General features: G+C 49.3%; 2 protein-coding genes across 4 annotated transcripts; one reads left to right on the forward strand and one right to left on the reverse strand.

The window, feature by feature from the left end:
- Window positions 1-506: 506 nt before the first annotated feature.
- Window positions 507-7,539, reverse strand: RPL3 (ribosomal protein L3). The gene is made up of 10 exons (XM_083859502.1): window positions 7,472-7,539; window positions 6,321-6,513; window positions 5,647-5,815; window positions 4,674-4,809; window positions 3,307-3,493; window positions 2,766-2,926; window positions 2,407-2,508; window positions 1,838-1,933; window positions 1,256-1,375; window positions 507-617 (listed from the first exon to the last, which is right to left on the reverse strand). Exons 1-10 carry the CDS (start codon window positions 7,472-7,474, stop codon window positions 573-575), a joined length of 1,212 nt encoding a protein of 403 aa, XP_083715628.1. The 5' UTR covers window positions 7,475-7,539; the 3' UTR covers window positions 507-572.
- A 2,801-nt stretch (window positions 7,540-10,340) lies between these two features.
- SYNGR1 (synaptogyrin 1) lies at window positions 10,341-25,246 on the forward strand. 3 transcript variants are annotated; one of them, XM_083859139.1, is made up of 4 exons: window positions 10,341-10,463; window positions 20,998-21,235; window positions 22,110-22,255; window positions 24,810-25,246. In XM_083859139.1, the coding sequence occupies exons 1-4, from the start codon at window positions 10,365-10,367 to the stop codon at window positions 25,026-25,028; spliced, it is 702 nt and encodes a 233-aa protein (XP_083715265.1). In that variant the 5' UTR covers window positions 10,341-10,364; the 3' UTR covers window positions 25,029-25,246. The 3 variants fall into 3 exon arrangements, with proteins under 3 accessions (XP_083715265.1, XP_083715266.1, XP_083715267.1); XM_083859140.1 differs by having other exon boundaries at window positions 24,876-25,246; XM_083859141.1 differs by having other exon boundaries at window positions 23,558-24,921.
- Window positions 25,247-27,165: the final 1,919 nt, after the last annotated feature.

A 27,165-nucleotide genomic window follows, 5' to 3' on the forward strand; every position in this document is an offset into this window, starting at 1 on the left:
AGCTGTTGTGAGGCTGGGATTTTTCAGAACACCTGCTGCCTTCTGCTGCTCTGAGGAATAGCAACCAACTGCATCTGAGAAGTGTGCAGACTACAGGCCCACCCTACAGACACTGGAAGGTTTCCATGGCAACAACCAGCATCTGTCAGCTAGCCAAAATTTAGTGGTTTGAACTGTCTGGGTTATGTCAAAACCCATTTGACTCAAAGTTCTCTGTCCACCCAATCCTGAGGATTGACACGTAGACTAATACCTCAGCAACTGCAAACACATTTAGGGCCTCTGCTGCTTTACAATTTCACACAACCAGAGATGCCTTGCTCTGACGCACAATCTTTGCTCTGCAAAACCAGCAATAACTGCTTCATTTTTCTTATAGCAGGGTTGCTCTAAGGTGGATGCTCAGGAGCTAAAACTTTATGTGCTTCTTTGGTTTGATCCATGTGTAGAAACTGCAATTCAGAGTACCAGGTTTGACAAAGTGATGTATATACCAAGAGGCAAAATTAATTTCTTTAAAATATTTATTTTTTTGGTCTGAGAGCACACAGGCCACAGCACCATTCCACCCATTAGGCTGCCTCCTCTTTTGCAATGCGATCTTTCTTGAGTGGTCCCTGAAAAAAAAAGCACAAAAAACTAGCAACGTAAACAGCAGTCTGCACCAAAGACATAACATCCTAATCACAAAAGCTGCAAAGAAATCAAAGCAAAAAAAGCTCTCCATGTTACAGCCCACTGGAAACCCCATGCCCCATCCCCACAACCAGAGGTTTTGGGAAAAGCTGAACCTGGCACAGCCACACTGCGCTGACCAGGCGACTCTGGATGTGCGTGAGCAGCAACGCTGGTGCCACCTGGTGGAGAAGCTTCTGCTTAGCCCCAACCGTGGCACTGCTCTGACCCTGCCAGCACTCCCAGCTGCTTTCTCCAGCCAAGTGACAAACTGAGAATGCCACCACTGTGAGCACCCTCCTCCTGAGCTGCTCTTGAAGGAAATGGAGCAGTGCTTGTTCTGTGCTTCAACACGGAACAACCTGTGCCCAAACATGGCAACACCCCTCCAACACTAAGGGCTGTCACACGGGAAGTGAGGCCTCAGGCCCACTGCAGTTATAACCAAGTTGACAGGAGGAGGCCTCTCAACTGAAGTTTCTGTAGGAACTTTGGCCATGTAACAGCCAAAGCTATCAGCTGCCATAAGCTCAAAGACAACACAGTGATACACAGTTAATGTGCCAGGAAGAGCCCTTACCATGAAAGCCTTCTTCTCCTCAGCTGTCTGGAAGCGGCCATGACCAAACTTGGAGGTTGTGTCAATGAACTTCAAGTCAATCTTCTCCAGGGCCCGACGCTTGGTCTGCACAAGCAAGGACTAAAGAGAGATGCCAGGTGAGTTAGCAGCAGCAATGTCCCTTTAGCCTCCAGGACACGTCCATGGCTCCTCAGTCCCTCTGACCTAAGACTTCAGCTGCTACCATGTGCAAGGAACATCTGACCATGGACCATCTACCCTGCACCTTTGGCCTCCCAGACAGAAGACTGGTCAGCTCCCCACAGCATGAGGCCCACTCTGCCAGTGTCCTTCTGGTCACAAGAATTCTCAAGCCTAAACCATATCCATCACTACAGGCAACCCTGGGCAGAAGCTACCTGCAGGAATGACTTCGTGCCACTCCCAAGGCCACTACTCAAGGCTGGGTTTGTGTGGAAGGCTTTTCTTTCTAGCAATCTACATGATTCCTTGGAATAGCGCCCACACCACCTGCACTAGAGGCAGCACACCTCCCTTGAACTGTTATAGCTAGCCCATGTGACAGCAGATTGCACTACTCACCTTGCGCAGGGTCAGGACCCTCTTCTTGGTCCCTACAACACAGCCCTTCACCATGATGAAGTCATTGGTCACCTCACCGTAGTGGACAAAGCCTCCCTGAGCAAGGAGACAACAGTCAGTGCTCTGTTATCAAGCAGGACCAGTGATCACATCTGCCTACAGATCCACACCATTTCTGGGCATTGGCCATTCCCAAATCCATTGAAATCCTGTTTCCAGTACTGCCATTCACTGGTCAAGTTTCTTGATGCAGCCTTTTATTTGTTGCTGTAAGACTTTTATTAAGAACAGCAGAAGAAGCTGACAAAACAGCAAAAGCTCTTCTTGCCAAGTTATTCCTTGTACAAGTATCATTCAAGGTTTGCAACATCTCTGTCCTACTGCTGCACAACTGCAATTTCCATGTTATACAAGTCAATACCAAGGATGATTAACCACCATCCCCTCAAACGGCAGCTGACTTAGCTTGAGAGCTCTTCTTTCAATTATTTAGTGACTTATACCAGGCATATTTGCTTTAGGATTGCAGCTCACAAGCACACTGTTGGTACACAACTGCAGCAACTTACCAGAGGATTAATGCTCTTGTCAGACAAGTCATAATCAGTTGATGCATTGTTTTTGATCAGCTTTCCATCCTTGATTTGGTAACCTTGGCCAATCTTGTAAATCTAAAAATGTAAATGAACTCTACTTAGCAAAAGGTAGGAGAAACAGCCTGTCATCAGATAAAATGCAAGGAATTCTACATTAGCTCAGAGGAAAGAGTCTGTTGCACTTCGAAATCATGTGGCTACGCAAGAATTTTACTGTTATTCAACATAACAGAACAAAACACCCCAAGCAGAACTTCCCACTCTGTTCACTGTCACAAAGCAAGTGACATCAGGCAGCTCTCGTTCCTCCCCAGCAGCTGAGAAACACCAACCTTCTTGTTGATCTCAGTGCGGTGGTGGTAGCCCTTCTGGCCCGCGCGAGCCACAGAGAAGGCAACACGGGCGGGGTGCCAGGCGCCAATGCAGGCCACCTTGCGCAGGCCCCTGTGAGTCTTCCGCGGCAGCTTCTTGGTGTGCCAGCGGCTGGTGACACCTGGAAGGGACCAAGGCAGCCTGCTGTCAAGCTGAGATGTCAACAAAGTCCTCAATAACAGTTTAAGCCACCTTTCAAGTTGCAGTCCCCAGGCAACAAAAGAGAAGCATAGACCCAGCATCCCAGGAATCAACATTTCCTAGCAGAGCTCCCTCCCTGGCTGTCCCTGGGCTGTGTTCTCAGAAGGAAGGCAGCATGGAACGACTCCTCATGGATGTCAGGCACTGTGCCCAGTGCTCATTCCATGGTCTCATCATTGAACTGTGACAGCAGTATGGATTTACTAACCCAGCTCTTGGCACATGCTGTTGTGAAAACTCAAAGCCAGGATTTCATAAAAAACTATCCTACAACAAAGAGAGGGACTTCCATGTGTTTACCTTTATATCCTTTGCCCTTGGTAACGCCAATAACATCTATCATCTCATCCTGGCCAAAGACTGTTGACACAGGCACCTGCTGTTCCAGCTTCTCCCGGGCCCAATCCACTTTCTCAGCAACAGTGCCACCATTCACCTGGATCTCCATGAGGTGAGACTTCTTCTGCCTCAGGGGGAGCAAACGCATCTACAGAACAGATAAAGCATGACATTCAGCTCCCACTCCTCTGAAATGGACCCTGTATTAATAAGCCCAGAATCCTTTTAGTCCTGGCCTTATCTATTTTTTCTAGTATTCTTTTCCAAAATATAGAACTTAAACAAGGCCCTATAATAAGAGGGAAAGTTGTATAGTAGCTTGCAAGTTATTGCACTTGGAAATTATATGCCACCCATAGGAGCACAGAATTCTCTCACCCCAGAGCCACTGGCAAAATTCCCTTGAGGAACAAGAGACAAGGGGCAATAGTTTTGAACTGAAACAGTGTGGATTTAAATGAGACCTAAGGATTATTTTCATTATGAGGATCATGAATCACTGGCACAAGTTGCCCAGAAAAGCTCTTGAATGTCCCACCACTACAACTGTTCAATCGGGTTGGACAGAGGCCTGAGCAACCTGGTCTAGTGGAAGATGTCCCTGCCCACAGAACGGGGGTTAGAGCTGGATGATCCTTATGGTCCCTTCCAACCCAAACTGTTCCGATTTTTTGATAAAGCCTGCCACATTGGGTTAGACTGCATCTACAGTTACTTGTATTGCATTTAGTAGAGAGAACCAGTTAGACAATCAATAGAAGTTGCAACATTACCTCTACTGTCCACTGTAGGAAATTAATTCTAGTAAAATTAGCCATCTTATTGTACTTAGGGCCAACTCAAAGGATTAAATGCCATCTCCCAAGAAATTTAAGTCAGAGCACTGACAGCTAGGGAGACATCATATCACTCATAACACCTTCTTCAGCTGAGCAAGAGAAGCCACCAAAAGTCAAGTGCTTGCAATCCCAACAGAATGCAGCCTGAAATGATGCTGAGCACACAAACCCCTCAGTTCAATGTTTAATCTGGTTTTATTTGTAGCTGAAATTAAGAGAGTCCAGGTCTACACAGTATCAGCTAAGCACTGAGCCCATAAAGTTCCTACTACATTGTCTCTTTTGGACACTCTTTCAAAACAAGCCAGTGCTTGCCAAGGCTCCTCACACATTCTTGTGAGCACAGCTCTGTGGAGAACGAATGTGTAATGTACTGAATAGACAGCATCAAGCTGCAGGGGAGGGCAGAAATCTCCCTAAAGAGATGGATCAAGTTTCAAGCCTGCTTTCTCAGTGGTTTCCAGCACATCTGAGCCCACAGGCACTTACCTGAGTGTGAGCCATGACTCTAATAACCTGGCAGTACTTCTTCATGCTATTGAAATCTTTCTCCAACTGCTTTTTGCCCTCCTCATCTTGCCACTTCTTGCAGTATTTGGTGAAGGCCTTCTTCTTGGACTTGTGCCTTCAGGAGCAGAGCAGAGACAAGGTTTGGCTAAGCCCTTCATCAATCCCCAGGGAAGTGGGGTGAGCGGAAGGAGATGCCACCTTAGTTGGCTTTGGCTCATTGCCAGTTTTTAATGACTCTTTTCCACTGGCAAGCGGAGCCTGGAGCTCATCAGACAGTGGCAAAATTGCCAAAGCTGAGCGGAGCTGCCATGAATTCCAACGCACATTAACATTCACACTATAGAAAACAAAAGACTGTATGGAGACGTCAAACAATAACAGAAAAAAACGCAGATCTTTAAAGCAATTGTGAGATGACTGTGATCTGCTTCACAATACCCTAATTTCCCCACCTTGTGAGTGAAGCAATAAAGTTCTCAAGGGTGTTTTAGTAACAACCTTGCTAAGTTCATAAACAGGCGGGAAGCTCCAGACACACTGGAGCCGCACTCGGGCAAATGCACACTTTAAATCAAAAGAGTGTCTGGAATGGCAATCACAAGTGACACTTGCTGTCCCCTTTCCTGAGAAAACAGGGCTACAGTCAGGACTCGACACTCAACAACAAGCGCCAGAGGCGATTTCCTTATGTCCGCCCGTCGAAGTATCATCATATGTAGCCTGTTAAGGAGTCTCAGGCAAACCCAAAGCCACCAAATCCACACGAAGAAGGGCACTACCCAAAGTTATGCTACCACCCTCATGGAGCCATTCCTTCAGCCTATCCCCTTATTAGGCCAGTCCATCAAAGCTAAACACTAATTGCTAAAAAGCTCTGCTAGGATCATTGCAACCCAGTAGTAAAAATATGAACCATGGCTACATGAGAGCAGCCAAGGCCCTGCTCCTTTACCAGTTCTTGTAGAAGCGGCGCTTGCACTCGTCGCTGATGTGCTCGGCAAAGATGGTCTTGAAGCTACGGAGACCACGAGGAGTCTGCACGTATCCCACGATGCCCACGATGACCATGGGAGGAGTCTCTATAATAGTGACTGCCTCCACCACCTCCTTCTTGTTCACCTCTGGATGCAAACAGAAATACAGCACAATTAATTCTAGCAGTAACTCTAACACCACCCATTTTTTTCTTACTCCTAAATCCTCCATGTGAAAAGGTAAATGACTAAAGTTCTTTTCACAGAGATGATGCAAGGTAAAGTGACCAACCCTAACCTCATAATTTAATGCCTTGCAAAACTTTGAGGCTGGCTCAGGAGAAAGGTAAGCAGAGCTGGATAGGCAAAATGGATGACAGCAAGTAATACATCTAGGACTGGACAATCTCCAAATAAACACTGAAGGCAGCTGACTGATATGCCCCCATCCAGAAGAGCCATCCCTAAGGAGCCTGTTACTGTGCAGCTACACCAAACCAGCAGTTACAGCAGAAATACACCACCTAATTGGACTTGGAAAGGGTGAAGTCAAGCTAGGACTAAAATCCAGAGCTGCTACTGAAAGGGCCACCCGCCACCATTCCTGACCAAACCCACCTCCTTTTTAAGAGGAACATTAATTAATACATACTAGATCCAGGTCTGTCCACTTCCCGGACAATGTGGGTCATGCCAGCTTTGTAGCCCAGGAAGGCAGTGAGGTGGACAGGCTTGCTGGGGTCATCTTTGGGGAAGCTCTTGACCTTGCCCCTGTGCCTGCTGCTGCGCTTGCGGGGCAGGAAGCCCAGGGAGCCGTGCCTCGGGGCCGAGAACTTGCGGTGAGACTGTGAAGAGAAAACCAACATTAAGTGCTTGCTGCAGAGACTTGCTTATGCCCACGTCAGGGCCAAGAACAACTCTGTCCTTGCCTTAGAACACGAGTATTACATATACTCAAGATGTTTCGCATTCTAGAAATTCCCAGTATCAGCTGTACAGCCTCTGAACTCCTTTACGTTACAGGAATGTAATCCCCATGCAAAAATTATGTACTTCTCACACTACTTTGATGCCCCTTCCAACCTTATTCTAAGATGTCACCAAGTCCTACTCTAGCCAGGGAAACACAGAAGCTGTAATCTGGCAAGAGCGACTTGCCAGAATTTCAATCCACCTCACAAGTCTAGGAAATGCAGCACAGACAACTTTACATTTATCAATGAATCAGTACCAAAAAAGGCATTACATTAACAATTTCAGTTTGCAAAATTTCAGTAAACCAGCATTTTAACAACCCTCGAGTTGGTCGCTCTGTGGAAGCGCAGTATTTTTTTCTCAAGTACCACTCCTGCAGCCTCCCTCTGCAACCTCAGAGCCATAGAAAGACTGGGTTTCATCCGGAGAGCTCTTACGCCGAAGAAAGATTTACCCAATCTCACACGCAAATTAAAGAAAAATACGGTGCAGATAAAAAAAATTGCACTTAAAAAAAATATTTTCGACACGAATTACCCTAAGTGAAGAGTAAAGCCCCAAAAAGTCCACAGGAGCTCTCCAGAGAAAATCCGTCCCCCTTCCTAGAAAAAAGAGCCCCAAATGCCCGCACAGCAGCCCGCGCCCCGCCCGGCACCGCACAGGCCCGCCCGGCCTCCCCGCGCAACGCCTCGCCCGCGCCCCGAAATGAGCCCCGCACAGCGTCCCGCAGGTGCCGGGGGCGGCGGGCGCGGGGCCGCGCGGCGGATGGGGCCGGGATGGCGGCGATGCCCGCGGGATGCGCGGCAAAGCCCGAGGCCCCGCACCCACCATCTTGTCAACGCGCCGGGCCAGAAGGGCTCCGTGTGGCGTCCGCGGCCTTTATAAACACCCCGCCCCCCGGTCTCGCGAGAGGATGGGCGGTGCGGCGGCGCGTACGGTGCTACGGGCGCCGAGCGCGGCCAGAAATACGCGCGAGCAGCGATGCGCGGAAAAACGAGACCGCACAAACCGTGTGGCGGGGCTTGTGGGAACTTCAGTGAGCACGGTCATCGGTCGTAAGAGATAATGCTTACTTCACTTCATGCCATTTCAGTCAAGGACACTTCATGAAATGAATGAAATTTGGACGTTTCATTTCATGTAATGAAAATTTGGCATATTGCTTCATTTCGTTTAATTAAATTTTATTTCATCATGTTAATTTCATTTCATGAAATTTCAAAATTTCACTCAGTTTCATGAAATTTTAAAATTTAATTCCATGAATTTTCATTTCCTTTCATGAAATGGAATTTCAAATTTTCATTTAATTTCATTTTGTGAAATTTTATCTGTGTTATCATAATGAGCATGGGCCTTAATCCACCATTGCTTGTGGTACGGAAGGGGATGCAAACCCAAGGCAATGGTGTCAGTAGAACCCGGAGCTGGTTGGTCTGGAGCCTCTCATACATGAGGCACCCAGAGTTTGCCCTCAGTTTTCCTGAGGCTCACAGATAAGGATCTGTTTGACACAACACTGTGGGGAGATTTCTGCACCCAGAATGAACTGGAGAGCTAAGGATCCAGCTGTGCTGGCACTGCAGTTCGTCTTCCTAAAACAGGGATGCTCCTTTCCTGGAAAGATCCACGATTGTCCAGGTTGGACAGGCCTCTAAGCAGGCTGATCTAGTTGAAGATGTTCCTGCTCATTGCGGGGAGGTTTGGATTAGACAACCTTTAAGGTCCCTTCCAGCCCAAGCCATTCTAGGATTCTGTGACTGGATGTGATGGAGGAATGTCTATCTTCTACCACCAATCCACCCCTCAAAAGGAGCCCCACAAAAAGTGAAGAATGGCTGCTCACTCTTTGGAACTCCCAATGGGAGGCCATGGGTTGGTACTAAATGCTCTTCCATCTCCCTCATACATTTGCTTTTAGCTCATATACATTTTTGGCTTCTACTGCTGATCTTAGGGAACCATGTCACAACCCAAGGGCTTGCTTTTCATTTCAGTCCTGTTAATACAGATTATCAGGGACTCTGTAGCAGCCAGCAACCCCCTGTTGTGCAGCTACTCTGCACAGGCATGGGCCAAGGAGTTGGAATTGCCCCTAATGCTGAAAGGCTTCTCCCCACACATCCCTTCCTGGCTGTGCCAGTGGCCATGGTGGTAATGTGGGCAACGGAGAAGCTCAAGTTACTCTCAAGGCTGCAGCCTCTGGAGTGCAAGCTGTGTATCTTGCAGTCTCTGCCTCATAGAGCCAGAGGGTCTCCTGAAAATCTGGACTCCCCTATTACATTAGGGGTCATTGGTTGGAGATAGAGACGATACAAACTCACTGAGGTTCATCAGCAAACAGAGTGATTTATTGTTCAGAGCTTTTTTTTTTTTTTTTTTTTTTTTTTTTTAAATAGGGGTTTGAATTTCCTGGGCTTGGCTAGCCAATTGGTTGGGATCTCTGCACTGCCCAGATCTCTGACCAGTGATGTGTCTGCACCCAGGGCTTGGATGGGGTTGGCTGAGGTCTCTGTTTGACTTCCATTGTTCACCCAGGGACTTGTTTCTAGAACAAGCCAGGTTAGCCAAATTGGATTTGTTATGATCAAATTTATTTTGTCCAGTTACAGACCAGCTGTTGCGATGACACTCCCCATATTTACAGACAGCCTTTTCCTGCCCCTCCCAGGGTAACAGTGCGGGTAGGGTGGCTGATGTTGGAAATGAGAGCCCCGGGCTTTGCTGCAGAATGATTTTGAGGCTCAACAAGCATCTTTGTCCAGGGCAGGCATCTGGTGAGGGATAAAGGGCCCAGCCTTACCCCTCTATGGGGGCCTCTGTGGAGCGACATCCGAGAATGACAGATTTGCTAGGGTTGGAAGTGACCTCTGGAGATCACCTAGTCCTTTGGGAGGGACACCTAGAGCAGGGGACATGGGAAGGCATCCAGGTGTCTCTGGAGAGGGAGGCTCCACCACCTCCCTGGGCAGCCTGTTCCAGTGCCTCTGCCACCTTGAACGTAAAGAAGTTATTCCTCATGTTGAAGTGAAATTTCTCGTGGTTTAGTTTATAGCTCTGCCGGGCGCCACTGAAAAGCATCTTGGCACCATCCACCCACCTTTGAGATACTTATATGCATTATTGAGATCCCTCTCAGTCTTCTGCTCTCCAGACTAAACAGGTCCAGCTCCCGCAGTATCTCCTCCTAAGAGATGCTCCAGACCCCAAGTTTTCTTTGTGGCCTTTGCGGGACCCTCTCAAGTAGCTCCTTGTCTCGTAGTCCAGGACGGGACACAGCCCCAGACGCGGCCTCACTAGGGCCGAGCAGGAGGCGTGAGCGGGCGGGGGGCCGGCCCCGCTGGGCCCCATAGAAACCGGTGTGGCATCGCCCCCATCCCCCCCCCCGGGAGTCTGGGGTGGCCCGCCTTAGTACGGGGAGGTGTTCCCACGCCCGCAGTGCCCGCAGCCCGGGCAGCCCTCGCAGCCCCGGCACCCGGGAACCGGCCCGCCCCGGCCCCACGTTTGTCGCTGCCACGTGCGGCCGCGGGCCGGGGGGGGAGGGGTGCGTGCGCGCTCCCGCTGCGGCGCGTCCCCGTGGGCTGGCGCGTGCGGCTTGTCGCCGCCGGGCTGCCAGGCACGGCTCGGCTCGGCGCGGCTCGGTGCAGCCCGGCTCGGCTCGGCGCAGCCCGGCACCGCCCGCCGAGCCCCCCGCCTGCCTCCCGCCTACCCCCGCGCCGCCATGGACGGGGGCGCCTTCGGAGCGGGGAAAGCCGGGGGCGCCTTTGACCCGCAAGCCTTCATCCGGCAGCCGCAGACCATCTTGCGGTTCGTCTCCTGGGTAAGGCCCCGCCGCCCCCGCGGGCGGCACCGGCACCGGCACCGGCACCGGGTGGGGGGCGACCCGCCGGGCTGCGGGGAGCGCGAGGCTTCCTCCGGGCTGGGCCCCGGCCCTGACCTTCCTGCACACCTGCATATACGCACATATGTAAAATCGTTACGCCGTATCTTATGTACCATTATATGTTATTATATGTTATCATCATATGTTGGTATGTATTACATATTTATTATTTTGTGCTTTATATATGCATGTGTATGCGCGTGTATCCACATATATAATGTACATGTGTCCTTCAGTATGTCTCCACACAGCCTAGATCTGTACACAGAGATATGTACGTATATGCTTCCATAGCATTTATGGCTGGCTCTCTGTTACATGTATCTGCAAGGATGTTTGGATATAGGGATCTGTCTCTGGGTTTATATATCTCTGCATGTATAAATTTCCAGGTATATCCACATGTATACATGCACACAGATGTACAGCTGTATGTACATATATATATATCTGCGTGTGTGGATGTAGGCCCATACAGGGTGAGAGCAGGGCGATTTGGGGTTTCTTCCATGGGGAGGGAAAGGGTGAGTTAGGTTGGACCATGGCCCTGTCTCCATCTCTGGTGGTTTCCAGGGTGGGGTGTCTTCTCAGTCTTCGGTGCCTGTGCAGATGCAGGGAGACAGCAGGATGTGGGGTGACAGGGGGAACCCAGGAGGAGGGGATGCTGCAATCCTGGAATTGCTTCTCTGTGGGTCAGAGGGCGCTGGGCTCAGGCGATGCCTGGGTGAGTTGAAGGGGCTGTGGGGGCTGGATGTTGCTCTGTGTTTTACCCTTATTGTCTCAGCCACCCAACCTGCCTTCCCTGTAATGTTTTCCTCCTTGTAATTCGTGAGGAAGGGGGCAGGGGGAAAGAGGAGCCTAACGAGGGTGTCATGGGAAGGTTTCTCCCTCTTCCGTGACGCTGATCCCATGGCTGCCCATGAGGCGGGCGCGTTTGTTCAAGAAGGTCATTGGGATTAAGGGAGCGAGAGCTGCAGCAGTGAGCTGGCGGGGGGAGAGATTGAGGTCTCAGCCGGGATCGGAGAAGGGAGGGCAGGGAGAGAGCGCAGAGGAGACACATGCGCATGGGAGCTGAGAGGCAAAGCGGTAGGCTGGCTTTGGGAAAATAAAATAAAAGCAGTGCCAAGTAGAAACAAGGAGGAAAAGGGAAGGTGGCCTGGCTTGCTGGTGGTGGTGGGAAGGCAGCCCTTGTCCTCCCAGCTGGATGGGTGACTTCGGAGGGTGTCTGGAGAGCCCCAGGGCAGCTGAGGAGTTGATGAATGCGGGCATTCTGTCTGTCTGTCTGTCCATCTGCCTGCGCTTGCTTACAGTACAGCACGTCATGCTGGGAGCCGGTTGGCTGCGCCAGGGCTGCTGCTGGGCACCAGGCGAGGGGGTATGTGTGCCCTCCACCCCTGGGAGGCTGGAGTGGAGCCAGCCTGTGTGCCCAGTGATGATGGACATGATGTGACCTACAAAGGCTCTCCCGTTGCTAATCTCTGTGGCAGAATTTTATCTTTCTCTATCTGCCTCTCAGTCTGGTGTTTTTTTTCCCTGTTCATCCAAGCACTGCAGGATTTTGGCTTCCCAGAGGTGCCAGGTGAGGGAGAGAGAACAAGAAATACGTTTGTTTTTTAATTAGGCACCTTATCCGCTTCAGAGTATCTCAGACACTGTTGGCTTGCTTGCTGAGCTCATTTTTGTGCCCTGCAAGGTCTCCCCTGGCAAGATGCACTTTCTGAAGACCGACATCTCCTTGGGATCCCATGCTATTTCTCCCTTCCCATCTGACCTTGACAGAGGACAGGATGGGATTTACCCCAGGCACTTCACTTGGCCCTGGAAATTACAGTTCTTTTGCAGAAGCTAGAGGTGCTCTAGGTCAGCAGTTCAGCAAGGGAGGGTGGCATGGCCGTAATGGTGCAAGGCTATGCCTTCCTTCTCCTGCTTTTCAACTGGCTTGGTCTTGTGTGTCCTCCTGAGCATCTCTCCTTTAACAAAGCAGGGGAACCAAAAGCTCACCCCAAATATTTAGTTGTAGTTTTGGTCTTTTCTTTAAACTTGAGACCAAGAGGCGTCCTTGTGGGCAGTGAAATCCTCTCAGGCTGTCACAAGCATCAGACCCTTTATGGCCCCTTCCATAAATTGGATGAACTTCACTGAAAAAAGACTAGATCATGGTTTTCTTCCCTTCTCACTTCCTCTGAGAAGGGGTTCCGTGGTTCCAGTGGTCAGAGGCTTTTCACTGTAAATCTGTTTGGTATCCATTTACTTTTGTGATCTTTTGCCCTTCAATTTAAATGATGCTTTTCCATCCCTGGTGTTTTCCCTTGTGATTGTATCCATACTTAGATTTTCTAGTGCCAGGCTCTATAAGCCAAACTCTTCTGGTGGCCAAGGGCTCTCCTTCCTCGTGGTCCCTCTGAGAATCCTTCCTTTCACATGCTTTTGCACACACTGAAAGTGTTTTGCCTGCCATCTCCTGAGATCTCATTTGCCTTTATCCTGCTCACAGCATGAATTGTCCATTGTCTCTCCAGGGCAAGCTGTAGGCTCCTTTTGGCCTGTTTCAGACGATGAGCTTTCACTTGAGAGCAGTTCTCATGATCGCTTCCTCAGGCAGTGACCTTGTGCTTGGGTCATGCTGCCTTTTAGCAGTCTTCATGATGGCACAGAAATGCATATGGCTTTTTACCAACAGGCACCAAAACTGGTTCCTGCCCAGGGAGTTTGCAGCCCAATTGAGGTGGCAGCAAATCTCCAGGGAGAACTGCAGGATCAGGAATAGATAGGATGACCAAAGATTATTTATGTTGCTCCTTACTGAAAAGGAGATAGGATAAATTTGACAAGGAGAATGTTAAACTATGGAAAGAGTTTAGCAATTCTGGAACATCTGTCCACCACGACAGTGTTTTGAGGCAGCTCAGGTTTCATGGGTGTTTTGGAGGTCAGCAGGCATGGCAGAGTGAGTGTCTCCCTGCAGAAAGGTTGCCTGGTTGCCTGGTGTGTGTGCTGGTGATCAGTGCTGGCTCTGTGAGGCTCCCGTGTCAGGTTTGGATGTTTAGGTGACCCAGAAGCTGAAGCTATTGGTGATACAGCTGGAACTAGTGGCGTTGGTGACCCACACCCAGCTAGGGCTGCACAGCTCCAGGACTGTTCTTGAAATAAAGCAGGTGAGTGTGAGCACACCCCTACCTATTCCCATTGTGCCTTGACCCATAGGGCAGTACAGCAGTGCTCTTCACAGCCGGTGCAGGGGAGCTGGATGTAGCACTGGCACCATAAATAAGTAAAATGCTAATCGAAACAGGTACTTCCAGGTGCTCCTGTCTGCTTGGAAACCTGCTTGCTGGAGAAACTGAAGTGCTGCTTGATGTAAAAGCCTAACAAGGAAAAAGTAACTCAGTTTTTGGAAGCAGGCCCAGCTTGCTTTGATGTGGGTTTGAGTATTTCTAACCAGAGCTGCACAGACAAAGCAGCCCGTTAAAACTTGTCGGATAGGTTGAGGTGTCAAGTTCCCCTCCGACACCAAGGTCACTACCTCTCTGAAGGGAGGTTCGGTGAGGAGAGGCGCTCAGCCTCCTTTTCCATCACTTGCTGCTGTTGCCATCATGTCCTCTGGCTGATAGGAGCATCGAGAACATTTGAACTGGTACAAGAAGGGCTGCCCCCTGTGTCCACAGGCGCAGCACATCCCAAGAAGCTCCAGCTGAGCAGGCAAGGCAGGTGAAGAACAGGAACCACATTCCTGGCTTCCCCACAAGAGGTTGGCACCTGAAAGCTGGAGGATGGGAGGATGGGAGCTACCACAGCATGGTAGAGACCCCCATCTCTTGCCTTGCCAGCAGGTCCCTGGCTTGCCACACTCATGCTTGGCTTACAACACCACTTGTCTCTTCCCAAGGACACACAGTTTGGGCTTGCAATGGTGGTTTAACTGAGCCTTTAGAGCTTGGAAGCCTTGTTAGTTTAAAACCAGTACAACTGGGCTCCCACCTTCTTTCTGTCCCCAGTTTATTTAGCTGAGACATTGCCCATGTTCCTGACCTAGAGTTCATGCTTTCTGTCTCTGCTTCTCCACCCCATTTTTGCTGTATCCACCACACTCGCTGGTTGTGTGCCTGTGAGGTAAATTGGTGCAGGTGAAAGAAATGTGGCAGTTCAAAGCATGTGTGTTCAGTCAAGCCCTAGGGACAGTTCTTCGTGGGATGCCCCCTGCTTAGGTGAGCTTCAAAAGGATTTTTGGGGTTTTGCTGTCATTGAGATTGGGTGAAAGGCTGTGTTAGAAGATGAACAACAGATATGCACAGTTGCACAGTGAATCAGGTTGGATACAGCAGTTTGTGTTGTTTCCAGCATAGCATTTCCAGGAAGGATCTTGGAGCAGAAATAAATCTCTCATTAATGACATTTCCAGATAAAAATCTGAGAAGTAGCAATAGGGACCAAAGACAACCAGAAACGAAGCAAAAAATAAGACAGCTGCTGTTTAAAAACATAAGAGGCATACAGTGGAGAAGCACAGGAACTGTGTGGTGATGGGACATGGCTAAGGCAAATATTTGTGGTAAAACAAGGCAGGAGAGGGGACCCGTGTGCCTGCAAGAGGAGCAGGCACTGCAGGTGGCATGGGGTGCAGTCTCTGCCTATGCTGGCACAGCCAAGCCAAGGAGGAGGAGATGTGTTGCTAGAAAGAAAACTGAACTTTTCGTCTAGGAAAAAAGATGCAACTTTTGGGTGGTCACTTCACTGACCAGCGGCACAGCAATATAGGAACCATCTAGAAAGCACAGAAGAACCTGGATACCACCATGGCTGTGTGATTGTGGAAGGCTGTCACCAGCAGTGGTGCGATAGAAGATACTGTTTAACCACAGTTAAGTGGTTAAGTGGGAAGTGCATGAGACCTGAGCACAAGTCTGGTGGGAGGCAGAAGGGTTAATGGCCAGGCAGTCAGCTGCCAAACCATGTGTGAAAAAATAGCTGGCTGGCCAGGAAAGTGTGTCCCAGATCCCTGGTAGGAATTAGGGATGTGGAGCCTTTCTCCCTTCAGTCACCTGCTCTGGCTCAGCCCTGGCTGGGGAGCTGGTGCCATGTGGCTGATGGCCAGGGAAGGTGAGCTGGGAGGCGGGTGGTGGCATATCCGTGCTTTTTCCCTGTCCCATGTTCAGAGAAATGGGGTCCAGGGAGACTGGCCTTCTCCAGCACCTGCACAAGGCTCAGACTGTTGAGACTGTGGGCAGGAGTTGTTTGCTGCCTACTGGTGCTGTCTGGGAGGAATAAATAGAGGCTGCCTGTTTCCAAGCTGCCAGTCCCATGCATCTCAAAAACTGCATGTGTTTTCTTCAAAATGAACTAAATACAAGTAGATTTAATGACAATAATAATAATATTCCGTCTCCGTGTAGGGCACTCCAAGTCTTACTAGAGACTCCATTTGCAAGTGGCTGAATGAAAATGAAACCCAGATCATCTCTGCCAGTTTATCATTTGCACTGTCTTCTGCTCTTGCTTTCTTTTTAGACAGATTTATTCCTAGTCATTACCAGATCAGACTCAGAAGAGGTTATGGCTTTGTTCTGCCTGAGGGGGATTTGATTTGAAGTCCCACAAGAAATATTATGTCATCAAACTATTTCCTCTCTGTAATGGAATAAAAAAGGGGATATGTGAGAGGGAGAGGTAGCACACAGTGCGACAGAGGCTGTGACTGGAGGGCATTGCAGTGAGCCCAAGCAGGCAGTTTGGCAGAAACCCTCTTCAGCCTCATCCACAGCCATCATGGGAATCTTGGGGATGAAGTCAGGAAGACAGCATGACAAAGTCCTGGGATGGGATGCAGGAAAATCCTAGTACACTGCCAGAGGCTTACCATGCTTTGCATCCATCACGTGATGCTCAGGAGCATCTGATGCATGACTGATGATGGGCAGCATGGTGGAAAGTGCTTCACATGATGTTGAGGAGGTTTTGTCTGGCTTTCTGCAGGGCTGAGCCTGCAGTGGGGAGGGTCTGGAGAGCCTCTCTTCTCATCTCTCACCTTTGCCTTTGGCAAAATGAGATCAACTAGTTTACCAAAGGGAAAAAAAAAGTTATTTTATGACAAGATGCAGAATTTTGCCTGGTTTGCACTTTTATCACTGTAGTGAGCCTTTACGTGCCTGTAATGGCCAGCATGAGCCCCCTGAGAAACGAGGTGAGGAAAACTCTTAGCTTCTCTGTCTCCTCCCCACAGTGCTAAGCATTAAGTTCATTTTGCTGCGTCTTTTGGCACGTCGCTCTGCCTGTGTCAGCTTTGCAATGCACCTGGCTCTGGGCTGCACTTGGTGTCTTCAAAGCTCTCGGATGAAAACAGGAATCGAGGAAAATGCTTGCAACAAACTATGTGGATGTGGTGTTTAAAGAGCAGCGAAGTGAAGCAAAGCTGGGTCCCAGCAGCAGGGCTGAGTTGGTCAGATCTTTTCCAAATGCTCTTTTCTGTCTCTTTTTCGAGTGTAGCCAAATACATGACTGTTTATTAAGTGTGTATCTCCAGACAGGCTGCACACCTGCCCAATTGATGTTGCTTTTGGAGGCTTAAAGAAACACCCTCAACTTAAAAATCTAGTTAATTCAAGTCTGTTAACTGACTGAAGCAGCCTTGCTGAAGAAATGAGGCAGCTTAAGTGCATAAAGGTGGGGATGGTTGGCTGATTTTTGTTACCGAGCATAAGAAAGCGGCCAGTGATCTCCTTCTGCAGAATGGAAGGATGGGTTGCATTTGGGAGCCTCAGGAGGCCTCTTGTTAGCCTGCAGACAAGCCACTTGCCTGCATCCTGCTGCTCAGTCACGAGAAGACTTCTGCCATCTTCTCCTTGCCTCCTTTTTGCAGCTGGATGTGTATTTTAGACCATTTCATCAGTGGCCATAGGCAAAGGCTTTGTGCAGCAAGTGCCAAATGAGGGGAGGAGACACAAGCAGCAGTAACACAGAGCAGTAAGAGGCTTGTGCCAGTGCATGGTGATGGTCACTGGCATTTCCTTACAAGTGCTGCAGACGTGATGGGAACAGGAACGTAAACACTTAATCGTTGTAAACTTGGTGCTTTGTTTATAATCTAGGCAATCATTCATTCTGCATCTGCTGCTTGGATCATCTTGCAGGACATGGATTGTGTAATCAAAGAAATAAAATATATTTGCTCTTTCTAAGATGACTTGCCACGTCAGTGGACTTCCACCCAGCTGCTCCCTTACCAACAAGGAATAGCTACCATGGATGAAGTGTACAACTGTTTCTTCTAAAGGCTGCAAGAGCTAAGCTCTCATAACTATGATTTTTTTTTTTTTTTTTTTTTTTTTTTTTTTTAGAAAATTGTTTGTCATGACAGTTTCCAGGTACAGACATCATGGGAATAAAACAGGCGATGTTGCCTGTCAGCAGCAGCAATTGCTTCTTTTGCTGTCCAACCCAGCCTGGAATCTCTGGTTTGAGCCTGCCCATTCCTGCCCAGTCAGTGTAACCCAGCCCAGCTCAAGGCTTCTGTGCACTGTGGGTCCTCACAGCATTTTGCTGTTGCCATCAGGGTGGTGACAAGCTGGCAAAGGGAGCATGCCCTCTCTTTGCCCTCTCTGCAGTGCCAGGGAGTGGAGCATGGATCAGAGCTGATGCCAATGGTGAGGAAAACAGAGAGAAGGAGACATCTCTTAAGCTACTGTGCTTTGGTCCATAGAAAGCTTTCCTAAGGACAAAGAGTACTTCGGGGTGGCTGTTTCAGGACAGAGAAGATAAGCATCCACAATGTCTTAATCTGCTCGCAAGTGAGAACACAGTGGAATCTCCCCAGAAAACTCCTAAGATCATCTGAAATCAGATGCTTGCCTGTAAATCATACCATGAGCACCTCCAAGCTTTGAAACAGGTTTCTCTTCACAGGAGAGAAGTCTGGCATCTTGGCTGACTGCAAATGGAGAAAGGAGGTTAGGAATGCCACCTCTGCTTGAGAATTAGGGAGAGGGAGATGTTCCTCTAGTCTTGTGACTCTGAACTGTGCCTTTATAATGTGCCTGCATAAAAAGGTATGAAAGAGCAAATGCAAAAAGAAATTATTCTGTCCAGCCCAGCAGCAAACCCAAAGGTAAGAGCAGAGAAAAGATGTGTATCAGGATGTATCTCCACAGATGTGTCTCTGGGGAGAGACCATTACAGAGGTTCATTCATCCCGAATGAGTAAGCAGAGACTCAAAATACAGCTCATTGCAAGGGTTTGTCTGACTTAGGGAATCAACATTTTACCAGTTTTGAGTCTTAAACCAAAACTGAACACCAGACTGTGCTATTTTAGAGGCTGTTCCTCATCTTCCAAAGAGAAGATAAGCTTTCCATCTAATGCTGCAGAAAACAGGACACACACTTTGTAAGCTCAGTATATGGAGGTTGGTATTTCAGGTGTCAACATCAGTGCTGATCACAGCCTGACACTGGGATATCACTTCAGGAGTCTGTCATCTCTTCTTCGGATCAGAGGAACAGGATGTTGTTGCCAGTGACCCTAAGCTGACCTGTCAGCCCAGCCTGTTTTGAGGGTGTGTGAGACAGCCTACTGAAAGAGCCTGACTGTAATTGTCTGCAATTTTGCTGCTTTCCAAACCATTCAGGCTGAAATTTTGAAGACTAAATCTTTGCTTCTAGGAGAAGAGATGCTTATTAAATATTCACAGGCAGTTTCTGCAAAATACAATTAATTTCGATATGCAGGAAGAAGGAGGAGGAAGAGAAATCGGTTATTTTACTTCTAAACTTAAAAAGCTCTTTGATTTTCAGAGAACCCATGCAGCTCCTACGCTTAGGAACCAGCTTCCATTAGTTTGCTCTAGTGTGATACACCCAATTTCAACAACCCAACGTGACCCAATTATGAGACTTGAGGTGAAAAAATAATATTGGTGTCAGTGGATGTTTATTAGAGTTTGGCAGATGAAATGTGGTTGTTGTTGAGTATCTGCCCAAGGGCTGTTGGGGGACTTTGAGTAAGGCTTTTCATCTGATTTTTGATGCCACAGGCCAAGCAGAAGTGGTCTATGCTTTGGATCTCAGGTATCCAACCTCACTGATGATAGGTGTTGTATTGGGTTGGCATTAATCAACAGTTTTCCCTGCACTCACAAAGCTGCTTCTCTGCTTTCTGGGCTGTCTTCTGGTGCATGGTTGGGTTAAATGGAATTGGGGTCCTGCCCAGGCAAACACTCAGACCTAGCTCCACTTCCTGCAGGAGACTTGGCCTCCTCATTTCTCGTGTGCTCCATCTCCTTGGGGATGGGGTGGTGGTTCCAAGGGTGCCAGGTCTTGTTGTGCAGACATCTCCCAGGCTGACAGAGTATCCTAGTGATGTCCTAGTGCACTTCATATGTAATTTAATCCCATATTTGAGGTCCCATTCCCATTTCCCTGATGCTTTTGCAGCAGCATAGAGTCAGCTGTTCCTAGTCAGGGTCTCCAGATGCTTTGCAAAGAAAAATCTGTACATACTGCCTTAATATTCCCCTCTTTCCTCTGTGGGATAGCTTTTATTTGAGATGCAAGGTGCAGGACTGGGGCTGCTGTAAGTAGTGCTCTGCTTTGGTGAACCTGCTGTGTCAAAGAGGGACGCCCTTCTGGCAGGCGACGAAGGCTAAGCCCATGAGCAAAGATTAGACCAGCAACTGCGGATTAGGGCATTTTTACCTGGACTCATCCCTAATTCTCCCTGATGTAAAATAACATGCAGTGGCAGTGCTGGTGACAGGTAGGGAGGATTCACAGTGGTCCTGACAAGTAGACCTGGAGTAGGGATGTTTGGCCTCTGAAATCTGTGGGGAGGGTTAGGGGGTGTTGGCATATGAGTGAGTGGACAGAAGGATAGGTGGTGTCGTGGAGTGGGCTGATGGAAAACTGGTGGTGTGGGAAATGGAGAGAATGGAAGTCCAGCAGAATGGAGCTGCAGAGCAAGCAGGGCTGTGGATTGTGGGAAGGTGAATGGGGAAAAGAGCATAGTAGCTTGATAGATAAAATCACTGAACATATGTATGGTAGAAACCATTAATCTCTTGAAGAGAAAAGAGTGAGTGGGAGAATAAGTGCAGACTAAGAGGATTTCCATTACTTGAAGCCACTGTATGCAGGCACCCGCACCAAAACCATATCCCAATTTAGACTCCATGTCACCTCCCTGTGTGTCTGGGAAGCCACCCTTACTCCAGACGGCAACTGCTTTGCATCACTTTAGGTCAGATGGATAAAAAGGTTCAATCTAAAAATGTCCTATTTTAAGTTAATCCTCAGAAATAAAATGAGACCATGTTCCCAGTAAATTCCCTGTGGCTACAACACAGGCAAGGCAGCAGGGCAGGAGCTCAGCAGAGCAGAAAGGTGCTGGTGAAGGGTGTCTGTCCCCTGCAGAGCTCTGCTACTTTCTGCTGGTCCAGAGAGATGGGGCTTGCCCTGATGTGTCTCTGGCCTCCCTCCCCACCAGGTGTTCTCTATCGTGGTGTTCGGCTCCATTGTCAATGAAGGGTATGTGAACCGTGTGGATGAGTTAGAAGAGCACTGCATTTTCAACCGCAATCACAATGCCTGCAACTATGGCATTACCGTGGGTGTCCTCGCCTTCCTCAGCTGCCTTCTTTACCTGGCTCTGGATGCCTACTTCCCACAGATCAGCAGCGTCAAGGACCGCAAGAAGGCAGTGCTCTCGGATATCGGAGTCTCGGGTGAGCTTCCTGGCCATTTTGCCCTACTGGGGCCATTATTTCAGCCACTCAGGCAAACTGCTCAGTGTCAGGCTCTCCATGGAGTATGTCGAAGGGGCCAGGAATGGAGTGAGGGCAGAATCAGGTGAAGCACCTGAATTGCTAAGGACTTCAGGCTTGCAAGTTCTTTCACAGTTAGCTCCTTGCTTAGCAATCCTATGTACAGCTGACAAGACAAGGGGAAGGATTGTGCCCTGTTTTTCTGTTGCTTTGGAATACCCATTTCTCTCACTGCCAAGTGTCTGCCTGTGCTTGGCAGAGGGGGAGTACCTCCTACCTTAACCCCTTTCCTGGGGGCACAGCATGTTAGTGATCTTTCAGCACCTTTCCTTGATGTGAGTCCCTGAGCTGTTCTGTCCTGAGCACAAGCTGGTCTCTGTGTAACTGCAGAGTTAGCAGCAGTTAACCAGCTGCTTCCCACCCTTTTGCAGCTCCTATGGCAGGAATTGCTCTTTGCTTGTCCTTGCAGGACGGGATTGTGAAGCAGTGGCTGTTTTATTTTCATGATTGCTCTAGTACTGGAAGCCCTTCAGGCTCCCTCCCAAGTCCAAATGCAAGTCCTGTGATCATTCTGAACACAAGCAAATGAACTCTCCTGAGGTGCTTTCTGCAGACACCTCTTGGTCACCTTGACAATTTGCTGTCAGGGAGCCTGCCAGCTCACTTGGGCTCAGACTGGCTGAGCAGTCAGTTTGGCCCAGTCTGCAACATAGTGGTGGGTCTCAGATGGTTGAAATTTCCAGAGAAATGTAACAGAAATGTAATGTTATGCTCACACATATCTTTTTGTTGTCTTTGCCCTTCCCTTTGGCATGCCGGTGGTGGTCCATCCCAGCCTTTTGGGCATTCCTCTGGTTCGTTGGCTTCTGCTTTCTGACCAACCAGTGGCAAGCTTCAAAACCAGAAGACAACCCACTGAATGAGGGAGGGGATGCAGCCCGAGCAGCCATCACGTTCTCATTCTTCTCCATCTTTACCTGGGTGAGTACAGTAGCCATGATGTTGGATCAAACATCCCCTGTGCTGCAATATGTTGTGGGGAAGGAAAGGTGACTGGCTAAGAGTGGTTCCCTCTGGGATTTCAGTTCACATGCTTCTGAGAAGGAAAAGCAGGAGAGGAGGTGGTTGGGAAGTAAACTTGTGAAACAGGGACTCAAAAATTAAGTGGAGAAGGTTTTAGAGCACTAATAAGCACAATGGGAATGAGAGTCCTATATCTCAGTAAGGAGTGTTCTCGAAAGACCTTTAATATATCCTTGGACCAGCCAGCTCCCCAACCATCATTGTCATAGAATCATACAATAGTTTGTGTTGGAAGGGACTTTTAAAGGCCATCTAGTCTAACCCCCCTGCAAATCAACTAGATCAGGTGGCACAGAGCCCAGTTCAATCTGACTTTGAATGTTTCCAGGGATGGGGCATCCACCACTTCTCTGGACAACCTGTTACCATTTTCTCTGTGTGTCAGAGGACTTCAACAGCATTTTCACCTTACAGACACTAAACAGAGAAGGGAGCTGCAGGACAGGAGTTGCACCCATCTCCCTCCCACCTTTGCTCCCATCATGCAAGATGTCATCATTGTTCTTCTGGATTCTGTACTCACCACTGGAATGCCACTTCACTAGGTCACCTTTTTAGGAAGGTGATGGTGCTGTCTTAAGACTGTCCTTTCCCCAGCAGTTCTTTATGGCTAGTTTCCTGGGAAAACTGTTGGGTGCAATATAAAAATCTCTGATGACTTCCTCTGAGAGCACCAAGCAGAGTGATGTTTTTTTAGTGTGACAGGATAGTGCCAAGCAAGAAACCATTTTAACCCTGTCACTATACTTAAGCCCTTGTGGCTTTATCTTCTCCTCTTCCCACGGGCCCTGATGTTGGGCAGGGGCCAGATAGGAAAGGTGCCATAAGACCACAGACCTGTCAAAGAAGGGGGGGCTGCAAAGGGTTGTGCTGTCAGCACCCTTGCCACGGTGACACCAGGTGGGATTGGGGAACAGCAGTATGTTCCTTCATGAGTTGTGTCCTGCACTCAAGTGCTGCTGAAAGGCCCTTGCAAACTCCAGCAGAAAGTGAGACAAGGAACAGGGGTTTTGCAAGGGGTCCCTCACTTTTGGAGGTGCCATCACCTGCAGTGATCCTTTCCCATGCACAGGCTTCCAAGTGGCCAAACAGGCATCCTCTTCCCCTGGTTCTTTTGGGGTTTGTTTTTATTTCAGTCAAACACTCTGGTTTGCTTTACCTTACTGATTCTCCTTCCCACACCCCTCTTTCTCCTCACAGGGCTTCCTGGCATTTCTGGCTTTCCGGAGACTCAGAGACGTTAATTTTCAGGAGGAATACAATACCCTGTTCCCTAACTCCCCATCCTTGCTGCCTTAGTGCCCTTTGCTGATGGGAGAATTTGGGGGAAGGGGTAGAGGGATGCAGCTGGAGGAGGTCACTGAGCAGAGCTGGTTCCAATGCCCTGACCATGAGTGTGTGGTCACTGCAGAGCATGGGATGGGAAGATACTGGCCATTAAGTTGGAGTGGGGTTGTCCATTGAACGGGGGATCTCCCTCTGGAGAGATGGAACTGGCAATTTCTTCTCCTCTTCTGCTCCCTTCTCTCCCTCACCCACACCCTAACTAATGCTGTGTAACACCATTGTGCCTTTTTTTGATGACTGCTCAGACCTAATACTTCAGTCAGGAGATGCCCTCTGCCCCCACCATTTTATCTCTTCCATTTCTTCCCACACCTCATTCCCCAAAAGCCTCTCCCCCATCACCTGCTAGACTGCTCACCTCTCTCAGGGATGCTCTGGGACAATGAGCCACACCTGCTGGACCCTCTGCCCAGGCTCCTCCAGTCCACCAAATGGTGTGCTGCCTGCAGTGCCTGAGGCAGGACACAGGAGTTTTCTTGCTAACTGTCCCTGGTCTGGGAAGCAGCTGCCTTGCTTCCTGCTGCTCCTTCCCAAGGTCTGTGCTACACCTTGTGGATGTTGACTGGTGAAGGTGTTTCAGGGGGTGACCTCTACCTCAGTACTTGGTGTCAAATGCTGCTCTCCTTACTTGGCTTTACAAGTCAAATGGCCTCGTACACGCAGCCCAGCAGCTGAGCCCTCTGGTGTTGCCAAGGCAGATTGCCTTCCCACAGCCAGGAGGGGCTGACTGGGATAACAACCACATGCGAGCTGAGCCTGTGCAACCTGTGCAATGTTGGTGAAACCCCACTGGCAGACAGGAGGTGTGCCCTGAACATCCCAGAGAAAGCAGGGAGCCTTGGCAGGCTGCACACAGCCAGCTGGTCTTGCAGCCATCCCTGCCCAGTCCTCTCGCCTTGTGGGCTCATGCTTTCTGTGGAGAGTGTGGACTTCGATGTTCGTGGGGCGTTCCACCGGCAGTCTGCCAGGTGAGCCTCGCACACTAATCCATAACCACTACTAACCCCACTTTTGTTTGTTTCTCTTTTTCGGTATGTTCCTCCTCTTTTTTGTCTTCCCTCCCCTCTCTGCTTCCCATCTCTTCCCTCCACCTCCTCCCTTAAAGGTGGGCCAGGCATTCCTGGCGTATCAGCGTTTCCAGCTGGGTGCCGATTCAGCCCTCTTCTCCCAGGACTACATGGACCCAAGCCAGGACTCCAGCATGCCTTATGCTCCCTACACGAATGAGGAGGATGCTACAGATGCGGTGGGGACGTACCAGCAGCCCCCTCCAGCAGATGCTTTTGACACCGAGACACAGGGGTACCAAACGCAGAACTACTGAGTCACCGATGCCCCTTTCCCTTCCCCTTTCCCTTCTGCCCCCGTTCCCACTGCCGGCAGAAAGCTGAGGCACAAAACAAGACACGTGCATAGTGGTACGAGAGGTGGCTCTTAGCTATGCTCCAGCCTTCTGGGTCATCTGTTTTTATTTATTGTTTTTAAAAAAGGCAGAAAAAAAAAAAGGAAAAAAGGTTACCCCATCACCTATTCCTTCTCCTCTCCCACCAAGCTACCTGCCAGAACCAAATTTTTCCAAAATCTGCATTTTGATAGGACGATCTCCCCTTTCCTCCTCTCCCTCCTGCCTTGTTACAGAGGGCAGAGTCGGTCTTGTGGACAGGAGAGGATCTATGGCACTGGCAGGGCAGGGGAAAGGATGTTGGAGGCAGAACAGAAAAAATTAGAGGGACCAGGGACCTTCCTAGAAGAGGTGGCTCAACGAGGAGAACAGTGTTGGAGTCAGCATTCGAGAGTATGAGGAGGGGCCTGGACAACAGAAGGAACAGTGTCCTACATGTAAAGACAGGGGGGCTTTTCCCTGCCACATGCTAGTGAGGGAGGGGTATGTTATTTTTGGAGGATTTGGGAGAAGTGGGCAGGGGGAAGCACAAGAAGAGAAAACAAGGGGAAAAGGAAGATTTGCAGGTACAATCAGAAATCACAGGCATGTCTGTAGGTTACAGCAGGAGACTGAGCAAGGCAGAGGAGTAGAGGCCTGAGATTCACTCCTTCCTCAGCCTCCTTGGATTGAGGTGGAGGTGATTCCTCTTGCCTGTATGTCCTGCTAGTCACTGCTCTTCCCAGACCAGTGTTTGATGAGGCAGGAGGAGAGCTGTGACCAGTCTCTGGGCCCAGATACAGTGCTTGTGGGAGGAAGGATGGAGGAGGTGAGCTTCTAGAGAGCCCTGAGAGCCTTCAACCCCAGCTGGGCTGGTTCGAGGGGTAGAGGGGAGCTTTGTCATTTTGCCCAGGGCAGGAAGAAAAGAAAGACAGTTTTGCTCCTCAGGTCCTGCTGAACCTTCCTCTGTTCCTTTACAATAGTGCAAAGCCTCTTGCTGAGACCATCTTTGTAGCACACAGGAATGGAGCAGGACCCCGTTTAAAAGTACTGCTGCTGAGGTGGCCAGCAAATGTCTGGCTCTTGCACAGGGGTGCAACCAAACTGGGAAGGGTCTTGCCCTGTATGACTGTGCTTTGCCTCCCACTCAGATACGGAAGAGGGCTTGGTATGCAGAGAATTGATTGGGGCCAGACTGAGTTGTCTGAAAACTGGTCTTTCTGTACTTGCCATAGACCATACCTTAGTGCTCTTCTGGAGCATCTCAGATCCTGGCTGACTTTAAAGCCTTGCCTAGGTGGCAGCAGTGACTCTTAGATAGATCTCATATGGGTATCATTCCACACTCTTCATGATTTTGCTCCAAGACACAACTGTGGAAGCCCACTCTCTGTTCTAAGTTAGAAGTTAGGTCTGTGTGTGAAGACAGATTCCTGGACTTCCCCTAAATAAAATAATTCAGCAATAGCTACCTAGACAATTCTCCTGGACACAGACATCTCTCAGAGCACAAGAAGCAAGTTTTACCTTGCAGCAATGAGGAGCTCCATCCCCCAGGCAGCCACCCTGGTTGATGCAACACTGGTCCCAGTAGCAGAGATCAGGAGCAGATCCAAAATCTGTTGGTGCCCGCATTGCACATCCACCCTATTCCTCATAGTCCCTTAGGAGTGGGGAGAATAGGACACAGGTCTGGCCTGTGCCTGTGTGAAATCTCATCTGGAGGACACCAAGGTTACCAGACCTTCTGTCCTCCCAGTGCCCCACAAAGATAGGAAAGGGGTAGAAATTGTAGAGCAGCAGGCGCCCAGAGGGAATGGAGCAGTGTTCTCCACTGTATACAGGCACTGTTTCTCCCTGTTCTACGAGCACACTTGTGCTGTTGGTGGCTGTCCCCATGGCTTGTCCTCCACAGGTTTGCCCCACCTTGCTGGTGATTACCTGCTGGTGAGGATAGAAGCAGGGATCAGGTAGCCATAAGGATGCAGCAGGAATGACTGGGCACAGGGACACGTCCCTTGCTCTGTGGCTATGAGTGAATGCAATATTGTAAATAGGAGGGATGCTTTTTAGAAGGAAG

The sequence above is a fragment of the Zosterops lateralis genome, assembly GCF_965231275.1.
Source record: "Zosterops lateralis genome assembly, chromosome: 4".
Taxonomy (NCBI): Eukaryota; Metazoa; Chordata; class Aves; order Passeriformes; family Zosteropidae; genus Zosterops; species Zosterops lateralis.

What these genes read in the sequence shown, in the direction of transcription:
- RPL3 (XM_083859502.1), bottom strand. An exon ending in CGCCGCTTCTACAAGAACTG is followed by an intron (nt 4,810 to 5,646) that starts GTAAAGGAGCAG and finishes CTGCTCCTGAAG; the next exon opens with GCACAAGTCCAAGAAGAAGG. An exon ending in CAAGGGCAAAGGATATAAAG is followed by an intron (nt 2,927 to 3,306) that starts GTAAACACATGG and finishes GGTCCCTTCCAG; the next exon opens with GTGTCACCAGCCGCTGGCAC.
- SYNGR1 (XM_083859139.1), top strand. Translation starts at nt 10,365, where the DNA reads ATGGACGGGGGCGCCTTCGGAGCGGGGAAAGCCGGGGGCGCCTTTGAC. An exon ending in CTCGGATATCGGAGTCTCGG is followed by an intron (nt 21,236 to 22,109) that starts GTGAGCTTCCTG and finishes GGTCCATCCCAG; the next exon opens with CCTTTTGGGCATTCCTCTGG. An exon ending in TCTTCTCCATCTTTACCTGG is followed by an intron (nt 22,256 to 24,809) that starts GTGAGTACAGTA and finishes CCTCCCTTAAAG; the next exon opens with GTGGGCCAGGCATTCCTGGC.